The 23864-nt window shown below is 36.8% G+C and overlaps 1 protein-coding gene across 3 annotated transcripts in view; it reads right to left on the reverse strand.

The window, feature by feature from the left end:
* ASPH (aspartate beta-hydroxylase) overlaps positions 1-23864 on the reverse strand; it is a 134838-nt gene that overhangs the window by 88260 nt on the left and 22714 nt on the right. For all 3 annotated transcript variants that reach the window (XM_063130776.1, XM_063130775.1, XM_063130777.1), the window contains one exon: positions 22620-22688. In XM_063130776.1, coding sequence (XP_062986846.1) covers positions 22620-22688 — 69 coding nt within the window. The remainder of the gene's footprint in view (positions 1-22619; positions 22689-23864) is intronic.

A 23864-nucleotide genomic window follows, 5' to 3' on the forward strand; every position in this document is an offset into this window, starting at 1 on the left:
TCCTATAAAACCCATGTATACTTTTATTTTAGTACCCTCTGAAGAAGACTACTTGCAATATTTCATTTCTGCTGTGAACCCAACTACTTTCGCAACAAGCTCCATCAAGACCATGGAACAAATCCCAGCCAGAGTAGTGCTTAATAAGAAAGGCCCCCACATCTACATTGGGCAGGGCCCACTTCAACCTAATGAAACTCCTAGAGCTTGTTGTTGTCCATCACAACTCAAAAGTAATGAAAAGCATACTTCAGGAGTGGTTTTGGTATATTTCAGTAGGATACCCATTACAGCATATGAAGATTTACTAATAGTACAATCTACCAAATACCTATTTTATGCATGTTACATAAATGTATCAAATAAATAATTGAATGTTCTTGCTCTTGTGTTTATTCTAAACTTCATGGTGTATTAATTTTATTTTGGTTTTATTGTTGTTTTATTTAAAAGTATATTATTAAATCTCCAGCACCATATGTTAAATAAATGTTTTTTGAGGAAAAAGGGCAGGACATAAATGCAGTAATAAATTAATAATAAAGCCTTACTGAAGTAAATAGGAGGTACACAAATGCACATTCAGAATTTCCTAGTCAATTGTGCCATAGAGAATAAGTCTCTGTGATTTTACTAAATGGACACTTGGGGCAGTATTCAGTGTGAAACTACCGCTAACATAAATGAAGGTGCCCTAGTGTCAACTAGTTCTAGTACAACACCAATGGCATTTGGGTTTAACAAGTTTCCCCAGAAAACCTGTCGTGCCAGCAAATGCTATTAGCTGGCATGACTATCATTCACGTTTTATTTATTTGCTGCTAAATGTAATAAAATCTCTAAGCAGTTCACATATAATTCAGAATGTTAATGGTAGTATTGGACTGCATCTTGCCCTTAGGCTGGAATCCTATGCACACTTACCTAGGAGTAAGACCCATTGAGCAGTATGAAACAAAGTGTGGTAACTACTAAGACTTTCTACTGATTCCCAAGAAACTGAATTGTTTATCAAAAAATTCTTTAATGCCTTATTTTGTTCAAGAATGTGCATGATTATGCTCTCCTGTATTCCAAATTGCAAAATAAATGTGCATTAACTTTTCAGAAGAAGCCCAGTTCATTTTAAACCTGTATTTAAATTCAAAAATAGTGAATTAAAAGTATGAAGTACACTAAAAAGTCTCCATGGGCCAGTTGCAACTTCTGAATATGCATAAACTTGAAACCACATTTTGTAGGGTTAAAAGTTAAATGTTTGTGAGTTTATATCTCTGTGCACGAACGCCATTAGCTGGTAAACCAAATGTGTATAGGCAGAGGCAAGCAGGAAGGCCTCGTTGCTCATGGACTTTATGCAGTCTCACAATAGGGGTCCAATTCAGGCATCGGGGAACCAATACCCATCCTCGTCTTCAAACCACACGAGATTGTTTTTCAGGAACCTATATTTCTGGCTCAATTGTTCATATTAATAGTCACAGTGTGCACAACCAGCAACGATATGCGCCAATGTACTAGAAATGCATAGGTACAAATCCCTTTTGTTTAAAGAAAAACTGACAGTTTGACCTTTTTTGATAATATTGTCAGAATTATGAGATATTAAAGTGTAACTGTAACATGTTTTTACAAAAATATAACTAAGAAGAGGCCTTTAAAACTTGCTGGGGATCCTAGAGACCATTATACCTCCTTGACTGGTCCCTGCACAAATGGAAAAGGCAACCTGGAATAGACACAATTTTAAATGGGCCAGAGATGGTCAAACTATGCTCACCTAAATCCAGAATGGGGTAGTTTTTTCCAAGCCTCTTTGCATAATTTTGTGGAAGACTTCTGGCTTTTCCAGAAAATTCTCCAAAGTTCAGCAGCTCCCCATCATTAGTCTCTTTTGCCAGTCCCTTCCTTTTCCCAAGCTTCCATGTTGTGGGATGGCAGGAAAAGCTGAAATGGTTTACAAATTGCCAAGGGCTCTCACAAAGGGAAAGGGGCAGGAAGTGGTGAGTGAGAGAGGGAGCGCTGAGCATTATAAGCTGGAAGTGAGGAGCGGGCTCAGCTGGAGAGGTTTGCCTTGGGTTGAGGGCCATATTCCCTTGTGGGTACTCTGCTGGAGACCACATGCCAACAGTGGACAGGGACACCCCGTTTTCTCTTGTTTCCCTCCACACCTTAACTAAAGAAACCTGGGAATTATAGTTTTAGAGGTCTGCTGCTGGGAATTCTGTTCTAGATCATTTCCCCCTCTCACAGAACTACAATATTCAGACGTCAATGTGTGTGCATAGTCCTAACAGTGAAACCGTTCTAAATTTGTAAACAAGGCAAATTGGCTTTCTACCATGGAAAACTGGTTTAAGTTCGTAGTTAGATGTATCTCTTTCTTCCCAATTTCTACAATATACTGTGAATTTTGTGCTCCCCAGAGAGCCATGTTTATATTAATGTGCCTAAAACAGGAGGATTTGCAAAGACACAGGTATGGGGAAACCAAGACCCTAACCCTTCAATGTGTTTTACTCGTTCTTTTTGAACTAAACATTGATAAGTCTGGCCACTAATAATGCTGACCCCCATCTATGACCCCACCCTCATCTTTAAGCAATGTGGTCTCTGTGACATTACACGTATGTATATAGTGAGCCTATGTTTGTGTGTTCCTTTGATATCTCTGTGTTTTATGTTAAGTATTTCTGTGGTGAGAGAGATATGAGCAACAATAGCTTTTGATTACAGTGAAAGCCTTAATGGGATAAAAATGCATACACCAGAGGCAGGTTCACAGAGTGGCTAGATAATCATGCAGTGTGATTTGTTTTTCTTGACAAAACTAACTTGAGGACCCATGGCTTGTTGTTGGGTTGTTAACAAGCCACACCATACAGTTGACGTGCAACCCCACAGAAAACGTGCTGTATTCATACAACACAATAACTCACCCTGTGGAAAAAGCACTGTGTTCAGACAACACGATAACCCTCCTGCAGAAACCACACTGTGTTCAGACAACACAACAACCACGGTTCAACAACAACCTACACATGGTGGGTTATTGTGTTGTGTGAACTCAGCTCAAAAGTACATTTCAAAATACAACATGGAGAAAACGTTCCCAGAATAAAAGGGGATCATCATCCACATTGCTGTTTAAAACCTAAATTACATATGTGTAAGTATTGTTTTTTCATGTGATCATACAAAAGCGTAATGTCTCATCAGCTTGACAAATGTGTGGCATTACTACAGAACCATTTTGGAACCTGTTGCTTTTATTTTCATGTCAAAAATTGTGACTAATCCCGCATAGTAAGACTAGTAAACAAAGAGCAACGACAGAGCTAAACAGTCATGTACTGTCAAACCTTGCACTGATCACATACCCTGAGAAAAATTATCCTGCTCATGTTTTCCCCACGTTATTTTTTTCATCATGCTTTCTCTGACACACCTTTTTCCCTATACAGATTTTCTTAATTAAAACCTGCTCTAAAAGGTCACTTGCTCTTATTCCAAGTCTCTTTTTGGAAATAATGATTCTATTCAATGTTTGTGTATTTAAAACTGGGATAATAAGAATAGTACATCCAATTTTCTATCTGAAAAGAAATGAAAATAGAGTATGATTTGAAGTCAATATTTCAATCATTTTATACTCATTGTCCATTTCTCTTAATTGCTCTATTTATACCTTCATATTTCTTATTGTTCCATGTATTTCCTTTTTGATTAGAGGACAGTTGCTTTGTTACATTTTCTAGAGGAAATATGCAAAGTCATAAGATGTTCCACTGCAGTAAGTCTATGAAATGGATATTTGTTCCTTGAACACAATTAAAATAGAGAACTGGCCCCAGATTTTGCTTGATATTCCCCTAAAACTTCTTACTCCCAGTGTGAAGCAAATATTGTAATACCACTTTGAAATATTTGAATCTTTTATTTGTGTATTAGCCTTGTGTGACATACTGAGTACCAAAAACAAGATTTCAATATATAACTGATCAAAGTACACTGAGAATGTACGAGACATGATCAGATACACTATGTACAAACTGGAATTTCATAGCACTCTGTCTTACTGCATGTTTATAAATTCATACATATACTAAGGCTATTTGTGCAAATGATTGTGTAGCCTTTTTTATTTTAAGAAGATCAAGCCAAATTGCCTTAGAGAACATTAGTTTTCTTGCTGTCTGGTTTGACTGAAGCAACATTCAGTTATGAAAAATAGTATTACTTTACTTTTTTCTCTTCTCTTCATCCTTTGCTGAATTATCAGATACTTTAGAAAGGCTTTTAGCTATCTTTTTTACTTCTTTATCTTTGCCACTTGCCGATTCTTTTATCTCTTTATTTTTAAGATTTTTGTTTAACCCTGATCTCTCCTTTTCAGCTTTTCTGTCTCGCTTAACTCTGTCAGATTCTTTCTTTGATTTATCATCAACAACTTTCTTATCTTTTCTGTCCAAGTCATCAGCTTTTTTCTTAGTTTTCTTCTTTTCTTCATCTTTGGCTTCCTTCTTTAATTCTTGCTTTTCTTTCACTTTTTTGGCTGATTCTTTGATCTCTTTTTCATTTTTTCCATTTAAAAAAGGGGAAATGTTCATTAAAGAATATACATTAAGAGACTAGATTTTAGTAAACCAAGCACACTATTTCCATTCCAGCTTCAGATCACAAACTCAGGTCTCCACTTCAAAAGAACTTGACCACACAGTATTAGTAGTAGCAAAATAGCATTAAATTCTAGCTTATCCCTTTTTCAATTTTCTGGAGAAACATAACCTCAGTGATAACCACTGAGGTTATTTCACTACCAGTTTAAGGGTTTTCTATTCTAAGCAGTAAATTAAAATTTTGCCACAGCTATTCATGCCTTGGTAACATCTAGACCATGAAACTGCCCATGAAAAAATATATGCAAATTACTATTAGTACATATTCAGAACATTGCAGGGTGATTAACTGCATACTTTTGGCATGGATTGTATCTCAGCAGTTTCAAAGGATTTTCCAATGGCTGTTTGTTTCCAGGTACAATTCAAAGTGCTTGTTTTGTACCACCCTGCTCAAGCTACCTCCACTACCAGGGACATATTTTTCTGCTATCTACTTCTTAACTTCTTACACATGAAGTGAAAACTATTTTATTTTCCTAAGCTTTTGACACTACTTAAACTCAGCCTCCGATTTTTTTATTGCTACAATGATGGTTTCTGTTGATTTTCTTTGTTGATTTTTAGTCAGTTCTTAGATGCCGTTCACTTTTAAACGGTTAATTGTGTTCATAAGCTGCCCCGGAGGCTCTGTGCAGTAAGATAGGGCATACATTTCTTAAATAAATATATACACGGATGATTAAGAAATTATTCAGTGGCCAACAGATTAAGAAGTTACCATACTATTTGATGAAATTAGAACTTAAAAACTTACATTACTTTTACAAAATAAACAATGCACTGCTGAATACAAATGTAGGTTTCTAAAATACAAGAGATCTATAATCAGCATAACTATTATTATTCTAAACACTATGGCATTTGATGAATTTTGGCAGGCTGAAGTAGATAAATGAAACCAGTGCAATCATACACTGAACTGAATTTAAATAGTTTTAACTCTAATTTAGAAGATGTTAAGGCTGAAGTCCCCAACAGACACCTCCCTATGTGCCTGTCAGGCTCTGTATACCTCCAAATTTTAAAAATTAATATGTATTTTAACTGGGAAGCTGGTGTGCTCCAAAGTGAAGTGCTGGCCTACAGCAGTATATTTATTTCTACAAAGAGCTCTGGAATTTACAAATATTGAAAATTACTGTGAAACATAAGCTTGCAAAAATAATTCTGGGGAATGTGTATATCTGTAAAGTTTCTGATTCAAACTGAACAAGTTATTCTGAAAGAGATCATTATTGAAAGGAAGGGGTGAAAAATTCTAGCCTTTCATTCCAATACCAAAACATCTTCCTCAAAATTCAGAACAATTACACGATTAGCATGAAAATACCCAGTTATTTCAAAGTACAGTTTAAATCAAGTCTAAATACAATCAAATAGTAGTTGCCATGCAAAGAGCATCAAAACACAAACACACACACACACACACACACACACACATGCTTCCTAGCTTTAAGGTTCAGGGCCTTGCTAGGCATTACAAGGGAACGATGGGGTGGGGGAGAATTCACAGAGGGAGATGCATAATTCTTATCCTGGAAATGTCCACTTTGAGCAGTTTCATCCCGCCCCTGGACACCAAAACTGGGAGTTCAGCTAAAGGAAAGACAGCCATGCAGGAGGGTGTTGTTGCACCATGTCCTGCTTATTCATCTCTGGCCGACGGCTAGTTGGCCACTGTGTGAACAGAGTGCTGGAGTAGATGGACCCTTGGTCTGATCAGCATGGCCCTTCTTTTGTTCTTATTTTCAGAGAAGATTTAGGAGGAATAAATAGATTTATGAGGAAAGGACCCCTTCTAGCTGGCCTTTCCCTCCAAGCTCCCACCCACACTCATATTCTCCCAGCAATCATGGGGTTGGGAACCACTATTGCCATGGCACAACCTAGTCCCTCCCTTAGACAACTTTTCCCCCTCAACTGCTCTCTTGGACACCAATTTTAAGAATGAAAAAAATGAATGCATTTATGAAGGACAGTTATATAAAATGCATTTAGTAATTATAGCTTTAGGGATTTTCACTTTGTTTATGTCGATCAGTGGGCAATCAATAAACTATTTTCACTTATATTTATATTTGTCACAGCAAAAGAATCATGCACTGAAAATAACTTAAAGAATGGCAAGATTACAAAATCCCTGAGATTAATAGGTATTACAATGTAAATATATAAAAAAAGGAACAACCCTAACTATATTCCTCCTTCAATAGGTAGATATGGGCAGTTAAATTAAATGATGAAGGCCCAACATATGAAAGCCATATACTGTTTTTCATTTGCCATGCAGAGTCTGGAGACCTTATCTATACAAATGATTAAACAGTTTGCCCAAAAGCTTTGATTCAAAACAATGCACTCAGCAGCCTGTAATCTGTGTGCAGAGCTGAAAAAAACAGTTAGAATTCTGCCTGTAAGGTATTTGACTAGGACCAGGAAGACCGAATCCAGAGTCATGCTTTCCCTCCCTGGTGGTTGATTAGTAGGAATCCAATTTTTGTATTTGAACCTGGCAACATACACAGTCCAGGCACCTACATCAGGATAAAGAACTGCATCCATTTGCACGCTGAATTCCCCATCCATCAGAAATATGTGCATAAAAGCCTACTTCCATATGCATATAGCTGGATTGAGGCAGAAGTGCTTAGAAGTATTATATGGGGTACTAAAGTGCACCCTAACCTACTGCTTGATACTTTTTCCCATACATTTTGAATGAACTATGTCATGTTCCTGTTTGGTACAAACAGCCTTGAGAATTAGTAGGCACTTTTATCAAGATGGCAAAACACATGCATTTCAGGCATTACAAATCAATGTGCAATAAAGATCACTACGGCTCCGGTAACAAAGTACCTTTGACTTTAGCTTTTCTCTTGACAACCCCTCCAGGTGACTCTCCTGATTTTGGTAAGATGAAAATGGGTTGCAAGTATTATTTTACGTTTTTAAGACACAGACACTAAACAAAAATACAAGACTTGTCAGTGTGAAATGGCAAGTTTTCATCAGTACTTAAAAATATTTATAACTCCCCATTATTATTTTCTGGAGTGTTCTATTCAACCAAGCTTAAATGAAATTTTAAAATAGCAAGACATAACACAGAGAATTGGCCCAAGCTTTTAATATATTTTAATCTTAGCAGCTATGGACTCATTTCACTTGCCTTTTGTGGTTTTAATTGTATTGTCATTTTAGGGGAAGGGTCGTTCTTAGGGCCAAAAGCCTGTGTGTGTGGTAGTTGTGAAAGATTGTGACATTTACACTTGGAAAGCTGGTGAGAGACATTAGCTGGATATACTAACTGGAAATTGTTCATAGGTATCTGGCTTGCAAACTGTCAGGTGTAAGCAAGTATAGTATCGTTTATGCATAACAAAGTTAAGAGATAGATATGAATTAAAAGGACCTTTCTTTAAATTGTAATATGTTATCCATTTCTCAACTTTGGATTAGCCTGAGAGTTTCTCCAGTAACCAAGAACAAGATCAGGTTCTTCCTGTGGAGGACTTTGAGATCATTTCTTGCTATAATATTTAAACCAAGGACCATCTGTTTCTAAGAATTTTTTCATAGACTTTACTTTGGAAAAAGAGACGCATGATGCTTACAAAATACATTATTCATAAAGATAAAGACTCATTTTCACAGAGAGTAGTAACTTTTAGCTCCACTAGTTAGCTCACTGTTCCCTGCACAAATTAGTACTAAACTAAAACATGCTACACATGTTCATATAACAGCTAAATCATTCTCATACCATACTTTCCAGATTGTCACACAAATCCTTCAGTGAATGTGAAGAAGCATTTATGGGCTGCCATTCACTGCCAGAAGTATGCACCACCTCTCCCCTTCCAAACTCTAAAGGATGTTCACAATAAGGAGTTCCTGCAAATACAGATGTATGTGCAGAAATGTCCTACATGAAAAGAAGAGATATGATTGCACAGGATCCCTCCTCATATATAGGAGCTCTCCTTGCGTACCTTTGTAAAGAACTTCTCATGAATGTCCAATGGACATTAGTTGAGGGGAAGGGCGTGCAGTTCCAGCAGTATACAGGCCTAACTTCTGTAGCCCTGCAAACCCTTCTGCAGGTTCATTGAATGTGGGAAGAGATTTGTGTAAGCAATCCCTTAGGTCCCTCAACCTTGGATATGTGAATGTAATGACAGGGTAATTTAGAGGACCGGACAGGGGGAATGGGTGAAAGAGACTGGGAACAATTAGATTTTGAATTACACTGTTATATTTGTAGATGAGATATTTTATACAATACAATAAGATACTTGTAACATACACTGATGTGGACTGAGTTCAAAATTTAATAGCGAAGTAACCTGTTAACCATTGCACACAGTAATCATATAAAAGGGGCAGCTTTGCCATATGAACAAGAACTGTTCAGGATCCTGATACCCTGACCACATGAATATGCTCAAAACGTTCCACCTGGCTTCCTCAGAGGGATAAGTGACGCAGCTAGACGCCCTCTCATTAGCTTGACTGGGATCAACTGCCATTTGACTCCTCCCCTTCCCCAAACAGCCTCACGCAGTGACCATTCAACCCTGTCATTGTGAAACTTCATTATTTAATCAGTGCTTGAATTACAGCTATTGATTTCAGAAGGGTGTAGGGCAGCCATGATATGACTCCAATTGGGCTGTAGGAGAAGAAGTTAGGGACTGGAGCTTGTAGAATTTTTTTAAGGGTTTCCCAATTCCCCCGATAATCCAAGCACTGTTATGTAAAAACGTGAAAAAGTTGGTATCTTCTAAATTTGCCTATTTTCCTTTTCACTCATTCCTTTTTATTTTTGGATCACGTCTCTTAGATTGTAAGCCATTATTTTAAGCTTTAAACCACCCTGTGTGCTTTAGCAGAAAGTTATTATGTTTACATACTGCCTAAGTGATAACCATGTTGGTTGGAGGGAGATAATCAAACTTTTAAACTATTAAGTCACTCTGACAATGCTGGATATTAATAAGTAATCCAATAAGTGGATCTGAACAATAGACGAGATCAAAATAGAAAAGATTATTATTAAGCAGTTAAAGTACAATAACTTTTTACGTTATTAAAAGCAATCTGCCAACAGAAACTACCACTTGCTTTTCAAGGCTTTTTAACATTACTAACAGTGGGAGTTCTGATTATTTTAAGTTGTTCTTTTTGATTGATTGGGTCTTTTATCTTACATTATACTGCTGTTTTATTGTTTTGTAATAGTTGTATTTTTACTCTTTTATAAGCCACCCTGGGAATGCTGAAGTATAAGTTTGACACAAAGTGTTTTGTTTTGTTTTTAAAGAAGGGAAATCTAAACCTATTTCTAAAACATGTTAGTTTTACGTAGCCAACACGACAACATCGTAATTCTTAAGAATAGTCAAGTTAGAAGATTTAGTTGGGAAAACCCCCTCAAAGGTCATTTCGCCTAATTCCCAACCAATGCAGGAAATCAAGCAGGGCAGCATCCCCGACCATTGGCCATCTAGCCTCTGCTTACAAACCTCTAGCAAAGCACTGTCCATCACCTTTCACGGCAGATTGTTCTGCTGGTAAACAGCTCATACCATCAGAAAGTTTTTCCTAATGTTAAGTATAAAAATCCATTTTGAATATGTTGATTTGACTCCTACCCCTGTGGAGCAATGGAAAACAATTTTTCTGTAACATCAATGAGATAGTCCTTCAAATATTTGAAAATGGCTATTATGTTGTTTATTATACTCTTGTTTCTTCTCCAGGCCAAACACACAGAACTCCTTCAACCTTTTATTATAGGACTTGTTCTCCAGTTCCCTTATCACCTTGGTTGCCCTCTTCTGGACACATTCCAGTTAGTTGACATCCTTCTTAAGCTGCAATATTCCAGATACGTTCTGACCAAAGCAGAATGAAATAGTACCATTACTTCTTACAATCTGGGTGTTATATTTCTATTGATGCAACATAAACTTGCATTACCCCTTTTCACCGCCACATTACAATACTGGCTCATGGTTAGCTTGTAGTCTACTGAGATCCTATTTACACGTACTGCTGTCAAGCCAGATGCCACCCATCCTGTATTTGTGCAATTGGTTCATCTCAGTTCTCCATCTGTCAGGATCATTTTGAATCCTGTTTCTATCTTCTAAGGTAGGCGCGGGCAACATATGCCCGTGGCCAGCAGGTGCCAAGCCCCCCAACGCAATTCCCCTATCTGTACTTCTTCTGCTATAGCTGTTTTCCTTTGGAACCCAAAATGGACATTTTGCCACTCTAGCCCACCAAAACCTGTGGTTTCTCTCTGAAGAATAACATTGAGGGAAACCACAAAGCATGGAGGACTAGACTGCCTTTTGCCACTCTAGCCTGCTATGATTTCTCTTAAGAAGGTAATTCTGTCATTACATCAATATTATTAATCAGTTTGCCACCTTGCCTCTTCTAGCAAGGAAAAGAAAAACCTATATGCCTAGGAAGGTGAGTTATAAGATCCTTATCCTCCTATGGTGAAAGGGGGAGGGAAGGGGAACATGCATGTACACGTGTATGAAAGAGAGGGATCTGTTTGTGAGAGGAAAGCGAGTAGAGAAGTGTTTCTGTGGGGGCAGGGAGAAGACTGTGCATGAGTGAGAAGCAGGGGAGACCCACTGCCAGTACACAGCACCCGTTCTGCTGCCATCACCACCTGCCGTCTCCCCTCAGGAGAAAAAAGGTTGTTCTAAGCTATTAGCTATCCAACCCATTTTGGTGTCATCCATAAATTTGATGGGCATCTCCTCTATTCCGTTGTCTAAGTCACGAATAAAGATATTAGATGGCTCTGAGCCCAGGACAGAACCCTGCAGCACCCCATTTGTCACTTCTCTCCAGGTTTAGGAACATTTGATGAGAACTCTATTTTGCATACAGTCCATCAACCAGTTACAAATCCACTTAACAGCAGCAGTCTATTTTAGGGGTGGGCAGAAGGTAAATTTCTATCTACTGGTGATCGGCGTGGATTTGTGACTGCCATTTTGATGCAACAAAATGACTCTTCCCCCTCCCCCAACACCAAATTATATTGCTGGAATGAACAAAGATTAGGGTAAGGGCAAGTGGATTTTTGTGAGCTCCATTCAGTTCAGGTAATCAAAACAAATTCCTGGGCTACAAGTGCTTTAATTTTAAAGCACCAGGCTCTGGTTGGTAGATCTCAGGGTTCTAGTAAAAAACTAAGTAGAGCCTGCAAGCCTGAGGTCTGACAAAACCTGGCCCATATTTTTACCAGCTTGCCAGATGTACTATATCCTTAGGATTGCCTGATCTATCCAGCTAGTAACTATCAAAAAAGAAGATAAGGTTGGTTAGCTATTCTTGAGAAATCCATGCTGACTCTTTCTGATCATAGTTTTTTCTCTTAAAAGCTCACAGACTGCCTGCTTAATGATTTATTCTAGAGATTTTCCAAGTCTCAATGACAAGCTGATTGGTTGATAGTTGCCTGGATCCTCTTTTTTCACCTTTTTGAAGATGGGGACAATATTTTTCTGCCTCCAATCTCACAGCATTTCACCTGTTCTCCAAAAATTAGACATTATAGGCTCTGACGTTGCATCCTACAGGACGAAAAGGACCTGCAGATGTAATTTGCCAAGCCCTGAAGACTTGAATTTAGAGCGTCTAGATGAAGTTAAATCCTTATATATTAATCATTCAGCTATAAGCAACATACTGGTGTTATAAATAACTTCTCCTTGCCATTCAACTGATTCACTTGCTTTAGCATGGAAATGGTGTAACAACATGAATTTTCAGGGATACAAGTGAAGGTAACTATAGAAAGAGTTATATATTCTGTACAAATCATACTGGACATTCATAGACTTCCTCAATACAATGAGTGGGAGCCAATGCTGGTCCATCTACTAACAGAACGGAATCCACAAGCAGAATGGATTTCTCCTTCCTCCTGGAAAGCAGCTGCAAAATCTTTTCCAGAGGGCTGGGGGAACCTCCAGAGCAGATTTGGGACATATATGGGGAGGAGCTGCAGGGAAGAATGTGAAGCGTACTGCAAAAGCAGAATTCTACTTGTCCAACCCAATATAATTAGTATTCAAAGAATTCAAATACTTTTTAAAAAATACAAGGAACCATGCAACAACTTCTCTGCATCCATGGAGGATTTGGCTTTTGTTTCATGAACAGAAGCCTGCTACGCAAACTAAGGGCGGTTTGAAAAGTAATTTGCAATATAAGGTATAAGTCTGCTTTTCCAGAGGGGGAAAATCCCTCAGGACTGATCCCTTGGCATCACCAAACTTAGGTCTTTTTGGATCACAGTATAATATTCACAAGAATAATACATTAAAATACTTTTTTCATAAAAATTAGTCAATGTATATGCACGTCTGTATCATTTTAAATCTAAAACACAATACACATCTATTCTGCTATGGTAAAAATGCTATATTTCCCCTTTTCTTTTCTTTCTTTTTAAGAAACAAACAAATACTGAGCAGATCAAAAAGCAAGTTACCTGAGGCATGTCTGAAGTTTTACATTTTCATCAAAGGAATGTGCCAGTACTATTAAAGGTCCAGAACATTTTTTTAGAAGCTTAAAAAACATGTGACATTAAAAACAAACTTGTTAACATAAAAAATTCAGATTGAAACAGATGTTACCAAAGATATTTTTTTAAACTAGTAATAGACAATTATTATTCTCATCTTTGAAATTAACCGCACAGCTAAACCTTTACTGTTATTAGATATGGCATAAATCACATTGAACAACATACTTTATATATCACATCCAGTACAGATATTTGTAACTATTAAACACATTTCTATCAAGAATTACATTATATCCCTCAGTAATAGGGTTCTCAAATAGTGAGTTTATAGCATAACACTTTGGTCAGCTGAAGCACACTATTTTCTAGGGTAGGAGACACTAGTTCATCATGGCTTCACAAATTGACAAATATCACAATTCTGCAAAAACAACAAATATTGCAGGGTGACTACTTCGCAGAAGTCCTGGATGATTAGTTGCCAAGTTGTGGATAGCATCCATTTTGAAGTGAGAAACACAACACTGTTCAAGTGTTCAAATTCATGAGTTTGACATCACATGAAGAGCAGAGAATTGAGCTGCACTTGATAGCCCCACCTTCTCCATCACCCCCACACACCCCACACACGCAACACACTGCCCTTTGTTGGGAAGATGTATGAAAGGGGGGGGCTTGCTGTATGTGTGTTGGCTACCTATGAGATTTAGATTCTTGAATGCACAGGGTTCTAAATCATGTGCATACCAACATAAAGCAGATGTCCTGCTTCAAACCTTTCCCTCTACTAGGGGAGGACAGCAAGAACATGACTGAGAGGGTGAGGCTAACAAGCACATCTCCACTCTCCCCCCTCACACAATGGGTAACACATGAGTATGAATCAACTAAACAACCTTAATGTATACTGTCAGGAATTTAGAAACTTTATTAGCAAATAATGTTCCAACTGCGCTATGATGGTCAGTTTCTTACAAGTCACCTTCTGTTTGCGCATAATACTATGATTTCCCAAAGTTATAGTTAAAATATTCCATTACATCTGAAGATACAAAGCATACCATATTAACCAACAAATTAATAGCTGCTTTTAGATATTTCTACAATGGTTATACCCAACAGTTGAAACTTATTCTACAGGGAACAGGGTTGGGGTACAGAGAACATGCTTTGCATCAGACACAGTTGAAGGTGGTCACAGAAATCCAGGGTTCAGCTTATGTATTTTGATTTGAATAAAATAAAATAAAAAAGTTTTTTTCCTGCAAATCATTAACACATCAGCATCACAGTGAAGCAAGCAGAAGTTTGTGCAAAACAAAAAGTGGCTTTTCAGCATTATTTCTGCAGTATTATCAAGTTAGGCAAGCTTTGAAAATTCACAGATCTCTTCTTCAGGCTGTGGACATTATTCTCACACCAATATTAGCATGAGTAATAAAAGCTGCCACTGCCTCATCCACTCATTCTAAGACTATGCCTTGATCAGCAACATCACATCAAACGAGGATGAGCATGTTCAGCAGAAAACATGCAGTGCAGGCACCAGATCTTCCCCTTCCACCCAGAAACTTTTTGCATGTACACCTGTTCCAGAAGGGTAAGATGGTGCACAGAAACATGGGCATGGAAATTACTGATTTGGGGTATCTGTATAATCAATCGCCTCAAAACAGGTCCAAGATAGGAGCAGGCGGGGGAGGGGGGGAACCAAACCCAAGTCAGCCATTCACTTTAGAAGACAGTTTGTATTGATTATGTTTTAATTAGTTCAACATTACAGGAGAAATACATATTTTCAGGTTTCTGCTTTCTTAAAATGTCTACTAAATTCTTACAAACAAAATTGCCTTTGAGAAGTGAGTAGTATATGAAGAAAAAAGTAACTGACATCTCGATTTCAAAATATACAATAAGAATTGCATGCTATTTCTTTCATATAGTAAATGGGTTTATTAATCTAATAATAAATTTTAACAACTGTTCTGAATATTCAGTTCCATAAGTATATAAAATCATCTAAGAAACCAGAAAACGAAGGACTAATAATTTGTAGCAAATTCAAATAATTTCAATAATGGTTTTCTTATGTAATGCTATAGTAGGCAGAATATTAAAATCTAAAATATAAATATATACACTATTTGTCAATCATGCCAGAATAGTCTACAATCAGTTAATAGTTCTGTTAGAAAGATGAACCATTTAAGGGTTAATAGTATAGGTTACTACCGTAGTGCTTGTGCAGGTTAGTACTAAGAATGCACAAACTGAAGCAAAGTCATACAGAAATCAGTCACACTACTGAAGACACTTTTGCCTTAGTAGTGACAAATGTCTTACTAGTGACAAATGTGTCTGTCTCTAAACCGCTATTTTCTAAAAGGCTTTTGGGCAATTGAATCTACATCATATGGCTGATATGTCCATTAGAAGGGTTTGCCCCATTTAACCCCAGCACCCTGGTGCAATTTGATAATTCCATGGACATTTCCACAAATCCATGAACTTGGTCCTTGAACTGAAGTCACTGGTTCTGTAAATCTACAATAACACAAGTCTTTTTCCCCTGAACCCCTTCATTCTGTGACGTACCATCAACATCATCTGCTGCATCGCTCTCTTCTTCTTCTATTATTTCAAAAGGAGTCATTACATCATAGAGAAATGAGAGGAAACCATAAAACCAATCTGAACTTTCCTCTGCTAAAATATTAAGGACTTCCTCAAGTGAATCAATATTTTCATTATTGCCATCTTTGGTCAGGCCTACACAAGAATAAAGGAAAGAGAAAGAGAAAGAAAAGGCAGCAGTTAGGAGGAAAGAAGGAGGATTTAAGAAACCCTGTATCATGATCAGTAGTCTAATAAGAATAAAAAGTTAAAACAGTATAATTGAGAAAATTAGTAAAAGAAATGTGAAGGTTTTTATGAATAAACAATGAGCACACTGTTTCCAGTTACAAAGAAATATTGACAAAGAGATTTACACGAAGGAGTTTGCCATGCCTATCTGTCACCAGAAGCAACTTGTCAGGGTTACAACCACATTTACGTATTTATCAGTGCTCTGCAGAGTAATCTGATATCCATACATTGCTTGATCCTTTGATCACAATTTGTTTTTGTTTTTAAAAAACAACACAGACACACGCGCGCACACACACACTTTCTCCCTGATAATGCATATATATGCCTATCGACGTAGGTGACAGCTTCATGCATCTGACAAAGGAGGCCATGGTTTATGAAAACCTATGCCACAAGACATGTGCCATACATCTTTGAATCGTGTCTGTTGCTTTTGCTGCAACAAATATGGCTATCTCTCTGGAAAGAAACTGAGTCTTCAGGCAACAAAACACAAGATACAACTATTCAGAAAATGACAGTATATAAAGGCAAAATAGTACTTAAAGGCAAAAAAAAACTCTGAACACTAACATAAAAAGAAAGCTGCTGGATCAGAACAAGTGTCAACTGAGTCCAGTATCCTGTTTCCAAAGTGTGGGTAGGCAGACGTTTCTAGAAAAGCCAATGAGCAAGGCATGAGGCCAACAGCGTTCTCCTAAGATTTACCCCCAACAAATTCAGAAGTGTAATTTCTCAAAGGTTCCATGAGAATGATTCTGTTGATAAGTGCACCTGCCACAAACTCGTCCAATCTCTACATTTTGTGATAAAATCATTGCAATTTCTGATAGCAAATTCTGTAAATTAATTATGTTTTGTCTGAAGATGTACTTTCTTTTGTCTAGTCTGAATCTTGTGCCATTCAATTTTGCTGGCAAACTCCAAGTTCTAGTATTATGACAAACGGGGAAAATGACTGTTTACTTTCTCCACACCTTGCATAATTGATCTCTATAATAATCCTGCTTATTCTACACTAAAATCAACAACTACTACTTCAGCTGTTCCCTCAGAGAAAATTTACTCCAGCCACTTCATCATTTTGGTTTCCCCTCTTCCTCTACCTTTCCCATCTATACAGTATTCCCTAGATATGGACAGCTGAAGTTGTATTTCAAATATGGTCACAGCACAGCTTTATATAATGGCATAATAATGGTCTTTTAAAATTTCAATTCCTTTTTCTTACAATCTAGGGAATTTGACCATTCCACTATACCCAGACTCTGTTTTGATGTTTTCACTCAACTATCCACCATGATTCCAAAATCTTTTTCTGATCTGTTATCACCAGTTCAGAACCATCAGTGTATTTGTGACATTAGGATCGCTTGCACCAATGTGTTATCACTATTCCCGTATTTATACTAAATTTCATTTGCATTTTTGTTTCCTTTCACCCACTTCGGAGAAATCATTTTGGAGCTCTTCGTAGTTAGCTCTGCTTTCCACAACATTGAAAAATTTGAATAGATCATTTATGAATTAAGAAACAACACGGGTCCACTGCATCTCAACAAATTAATTCCCTCCATTGAGAAAACAGTTCATTTACTCCTACCTCAGTTTCTTCTTCTTTAACTAGATGCTGATCCATAAGAGGACCCATTCTTTTTTGCCATCATTGTTGTTAATATGCTTTTCTCCAATTGATCCAGGATAGAAGTTAGACAAACTATACTTTCCTGATTTCTTCTTAACCCCAATCTTGTTTTTTTAAAAATGGTACTATGTTGGTTACCTGCCAAACTTCTGGTAAGTAGACCAAATTTAGTGTCAGCTTGCATATTTTTATTAAGAGCTTAGCAATTTTATATTGAGTGATGCCATCAGGAACTGTCAATTAGCCCTAAAATTTGCCTATATTTTACTTACGTTTGAATATGCTTTAGGGAAAATGGTTCAAGCATTGGTAACTGTCAAATATCTGTCCCCAGTGAAGACTGACCAAGTATTCATTCAACTTCTCTGCATTTTCCCCATTGCTCTTTAATAATTCTTTCTTCAGAATCTTTTTTCATCTAATGGTCCAACCACTCTTTGGCTAGTTCTCTGCTGCTAGTCTATTTAAAGAAATATTTATTGTTTGCCTTAATGTTTTTAAGCAAAATAGCCTTCAAACAACTTACTGTTAGCTGACATTACTTTTGCTAGAGTTTGTCCTCCTTTTTGTTTGGCTGAATTGGACAAGACTTCTTAAACCCCTTACAGCTTGCCTTTAAGGCTTGGCACTTCTTGTTAACCACGCTGGCATCTTTGTGGACTTGTTTGTATTTTTCTTAATACATTCTAAGATGGAGTTATTTTAAAGCACAATAATAACAAGATGCTGACCTAACATGCTTCACTGTCCTTTCAACTTTTTTCTTTACACTGACTTCTTATAGTTTTTGGAAGGGGCAGGGGGAGGGCGTTGAAATTATGGTTGAAAACTTAAACACATTTACTAACAAGCCCAATTTCTGAGTAAACACACATAGGATTGTGCTGAAATTATAGCCATGCTGAACTTTCTGTGCAACTTACAAATTACATGTATGATGACTTCAATAACCCTGCAGTCACTGTTCCCAAACAGTTAGACACAATTTAAATCTAATACAAAACCCTGTGCATCACTCAGGATTAAGTCCTGGGTTACTCCGTCCAGCTGGTTCCATATCAAGTTCTTTCAAGGCACAGTTATTGATTATATTTAAGAATTTTAGTTTTGTTACATTTACCCAGTCAACATGATGGGTCTGTAGTCCCAGCATAAATGCAAAATGAGAACAAAGTTATCACAGCAAAAATTGTAAGAAGCTAAGATAAGAAAGTGTGATGAGATAGAGATTCCTGCTTTATATAATTTTTAAGCATATTATATAAAACACATATACTAATGGTCAGGGAAATTTTGGTGGGGTGAGATGAATCAGGGATCAGGTATGGAAGCCTTTATAGTCAAGAGTATTATTATTATTATTTTCCTTATAAGACAATTGTTGAATGCAACTGGATAACAATTTGGGCTGCTTCATACATCACATTTTAGCAGGTATTACACACCCAGCAGCTAAGCCTGTAATACAGGGATGGGGAATGTGTGACCCTCTAGCTATTGTTGGACTGCAACTGCCACATGTTTCCCATCCCTCCTGGAATATATGAATTGTGAACATTTTTTGAAACCATGTACAGAGTACTGGGTTGCATCCTATTGTGGCCACTCAAACACCAAACAGTCACAGAGAGGTGGTTTTTAGCTAATCCCCCTCTCTGCTGCAGCCACCCACAATCCCCAAATCTTCTAAAAAGTTTCCCCCAACTTTCTCTCAGATTTGGAGGGTGTGCAAAGGGGCTGCAAGGCAGAATAGGGAATTGCTTAAAACGATCTCCATCCCCATTCCACTGGCAGATGCCTTCCATCAGTGGGGCAACCACAACTTGATGCAGCCCAGTATATTTAATGCTAAGGAGAAAGGTATAATCTGTAGAACTAATTCTTAATTAAATAATTATCTTATTATACAATAAAATAATTTATTTTATAAATTATAAATTATATTTTTGTGAACTGCCCAGAGAGCTTCGGCTATTGGGCGGTATAAAAATGTAATAAATAAATAAATAAATAAATACAATACAATACTAATTGCTTAGAATGGTCAGATTACAATAAAGTATTGTACGAGAATGTAAATCTCTCCCGCGGATCTTCTCTACCTATTTACAGAACATGTTTTCTTTAAACCAAAGAAAGCCTGGCATGTAGCACAGAAACACTGGCTTAGCCCTATTAGAATCCCCAAACTTACTAAAAGGAATAATATAGCAAGTTGGAAATGACAGAGAGATATTTCTTTAACATTCTCCCATAGAATAGATTGAAACATGTGAGTCTAGTTAGTGATTTCTATAGAGATACTGTGCTTGTTCCTATATTAACCCCTGATGCTACTACAATCCACTACAGCTATTATAGCTGTACTTTAGTTATTAACTTTGAACGATAGAAAATTACTTATAAATGGTCTCAAACATAAGCAAGCAACTGCTCAGATTCTACTGCATGAGGAAAGAAAATGGGATAAGATTACATATTATAAGCCGCAAAAATATTCCCAATCATATTTAAGACTTACAAACAGTTGCAGGATTGTGCCTTTACCCTACAGCTTTTTGTTGATGTCACTTTCAAAAGAATGTTAACACCAAAGACTAAGCTCCGGTTCCAGGATAGTAATTTATATCTGTCAAAACATATGTGTCCTCCCTTTATCTCTCATATATAAATTAGGTCCATTTTTTCTTCCTCCAGATAAAAGCTCTCCGTGCTTTTTAAAATAGGGGGCAAAATTTGGCATGTACAGCTATTGCGAGAATACTAAATCATGTGTCATTGTTCATATTTATTTTATAAAAGATTCTATGAAGCACAGTGTTGAAATTCAGGCAGTGATTTGAGTGTCCCGGAAAATTTGGAATTTTCCAGTGCAAATTAGGTTAATTTGCATAAGGTCATTTGCACAGGAAAAAAATCAATTTGCATCGGAAAATGTTCTGATGCCCTAGCCTAGAGAGATCTAATTTAGCATGCTTATTATGCTCGTATTTAGTAAACTTATACTTATATTTACAAGAAAATTAAAGTATACCCCCATTTTAATTTTTGTCCCAATACACAAGTATTTGATGTGAAACATCTGAGGAAAAAAATACAGCACCTTTAAATGAGATTTAAATGTTATATTACGTAGAATTTTTTTTTGGAATACTTATAATTTTTTTAAGACAATAGTATGTGTTTCTTTTACACTTTAGAAAAAGCCCCAAAGATACTGAAAACAATTGTCATACTAATTAATTTTAGCAAAACAAAGTAATGTGCCTGAAATACTGACAATCACTCATCTATTTCAGAAGAATTCAATGCTCTTCCTCTAAGGTTGGGTCACTTCACCATTTGTTATATTTCATTGTGAGACGTATATTTTTCAATGACATAAGTATTCTCACACATATGTGCTAGGGGTAACCACCTGAAAAATATTTATTACAAGTCTGAAACTGCCAACTATAATTCCCCTTTTATGAATGGATAACTGAAACTAATAATCACTTGCCCTAATGCAACCAAACGTGTTTGGAGGAGCCAGACCTGATCACAAATGTCCTCCAGTACTTGACCAAATGTCTTATCATTCCATGCCCTGTCAATGGAAGCCAATAAGGAATCAAAGCATGGCAGCAAAAGTACGGAAGTTCATCCTTTCACCATGGTTTTCAAAAATAAAGCTGAGTATGAAGAAGTGAGCACCTCATATTGAATGTTAGGAACAGACCAGAATATATGATCAGTGCAAATAGATATTTCTTTTAGCCCAGCTAAAGATGGTAAAGAAACAAGGAGCACAGCACAGAACCAGTAAAAGAGAGGCATTCTATTTCTTTTTTTAATCACACTCTCCACCTTCTTTCTGAATGGAGCATGTTTTCCAATGGGTAGAAGCAAACCAAAAAACAAGGTTAGAAGCTACATTGTGTATGTTTTGGAAGTCATGTTCCAGCTCCCTTCAGGATATTTGCTCACCAGCAGCAATTACTAAATCTAGGTTACTAGGTATGCTCAAGACACAGATGGATTGAGGGTCTTGATAAAGAATTAGTAAGTGATAACTAATGGGATCCTGTACTTTAGAACTATAAAATGTGGGCAACATTATCTTAAATTCTAACGCCATTAGGACTTCCAAACTTTTTAGAAGGTTAAATCAAAGATGAAAATTCCAAGCCCTAAGGGATCCTTTATCTGGACAACACTTTCTTATGACATGTTAGAATAAAAGCAGGGAAGGAATAAGTGTAGTAGTAGTCATTCAGTTGCCCTTTTACAGCAGAGTAACTGACTAGAAGCATTTCAGATAAAGGTCTTCAATCCATATCTGATGTCTTTTTTTCTCTATCAGCAATCTTCTGGTACTCAATCACTCAATGAATTACCAGGGGTGTGGTGGCACAGTAGGGTGTTTTGGATCCATTACTTTTTCCAGCAGTCCCCTTAACTACTCCTTTCAGAATCTGGTTAAAAGTGTGTGTGGCCGGGGGGGAGGGGGGGGGAGTCAGTGATAGATTTCTGGATTTTGTTTTTGAGTTCCCCTAAAGCATTGATGTGATTTAATGGGTTCTAGGAATATAATGACCTCTCCTTAATTTGATTTAGAATTTCTGACCAATGTTTTTATACAAATACCCTTCGAAATTTTTTGAAGTATCTATATTTATGAATAATTCATACTGTAGAATAGAAGAGGGCTTTAAAATCAGGGTGCAAACAGTTCTTCTATAGCAATACACTTTACAGTAATGCATGATTTCATCAATACCATAAGGTATTGTAAAACTTTTCAGATTGCATTAGAATGTTACAACATAATGCAATATTTTAGGACAGAGTTTTAGAAATGTCGACTTGCCTAGCAAAACCTTGGCATCTTCCACATCAAAATCTCCATCTCCATCAGCATCATAGATCCCAAGTTTTCCTAGAGTAGAAAGACAGAAATTAATTCAGTAATCTATTGGATACAGAATGTAGCAACACTTTATAGATCTCATTCCAAAACTCAAATGCAAACCTAATAGTAATTTCAAGTTGTTTCCCCCTATAAACTGTTCTTCTTAAAAGACAGTATGCAACTCTGAAACCTCAATACTTGCTGATGTTTAAGAAGCTAACCATTTGTATCTGAAAGTTCTATGAAAGACAATGGTTGCCATCTTGCTCCATTCACATTAACCGTTTAGAAACTATTGCTAATCACATGATGATTGCTTAGTAACACAATCCCATAATATTATTTATCTATATCCCTCCTTTCCACCAAGAAAACAGCACCTAAGGCAGCTAACAATCATAAAATAATAATAATTTAAAAGCCAAAATGTACAGTGCTACATAAGCAGCGATTCAAGCACAACTTTGATTTCAGAAGTAGCGCAGTTGCATGTGTTGTGGAGACATTCATGCTCCTATGAAAACCAGAGTGAGCTCAATCAGAGAAATGCATGCTAAGCTTGAAGGATCATTCTAGACTAAAAGGGTTAAAATTTAGGGGAAATAGTTTAAGTTGATATTTCAAACAAGGCAGAAGCAACAGTCATGCTAAGAAACAAAAACAGAGACCTGCCAAGTAGTTACTCAAAATACAATTTTAACCTTACCATTTCAAATATGACAATTTTGCTTTATCCCAAAAAAACCTAAGATACCTAAGACCGAAACTGATATAGCCAAGAATTCAATTACTCTTCATTAGTCACACTAATATATAAGTAAGAAAAGAAGCCAGCTATGGTTTGGCATGATGTCTGAGTTGACAAACCATAGTTATGGCCATTGCTGAATTCTTGTAAACCGCCCAGAGAGCTTCAGCTATTGGATAGTATAGAAATGAAAAAAAAAAAAATTGTTTTGTCTCCAAAAGGTGAATACACACTGACAGAATAGAAGTGCAGACATGCAGCTCTAAACTATGGCTTGCCTGACTGTTTTGAGTCCTAAACTACAGAAACTACAGTTTCGCATGGTGTCTGAACTGCACCAGGTAGTGACTGTACATCTTATTTTAAAGAAATTTATAATGGAACTATTATAATAATTTTTCTTCTTAAGAGAAAAAAGTACTAAAAATACTGAAATTTTAACATTTCAGTCATAA

This window comes from Elgaria multicarinata, chromosome 7, assembly GCF_023053635.1.
Source record: "Elgaria multicarinata webbii isolate HBS135686 ecotype San Diego chromosome 7, rElgMul1.1.pri, whole genome shotgun sequence".
NCBI classification, from domain to species: Eukaryota; Metazoa; Chordata; class Lepidosauria; order Squamata; family Anguidae; genus Elgaria; species Elgaria multicarinata.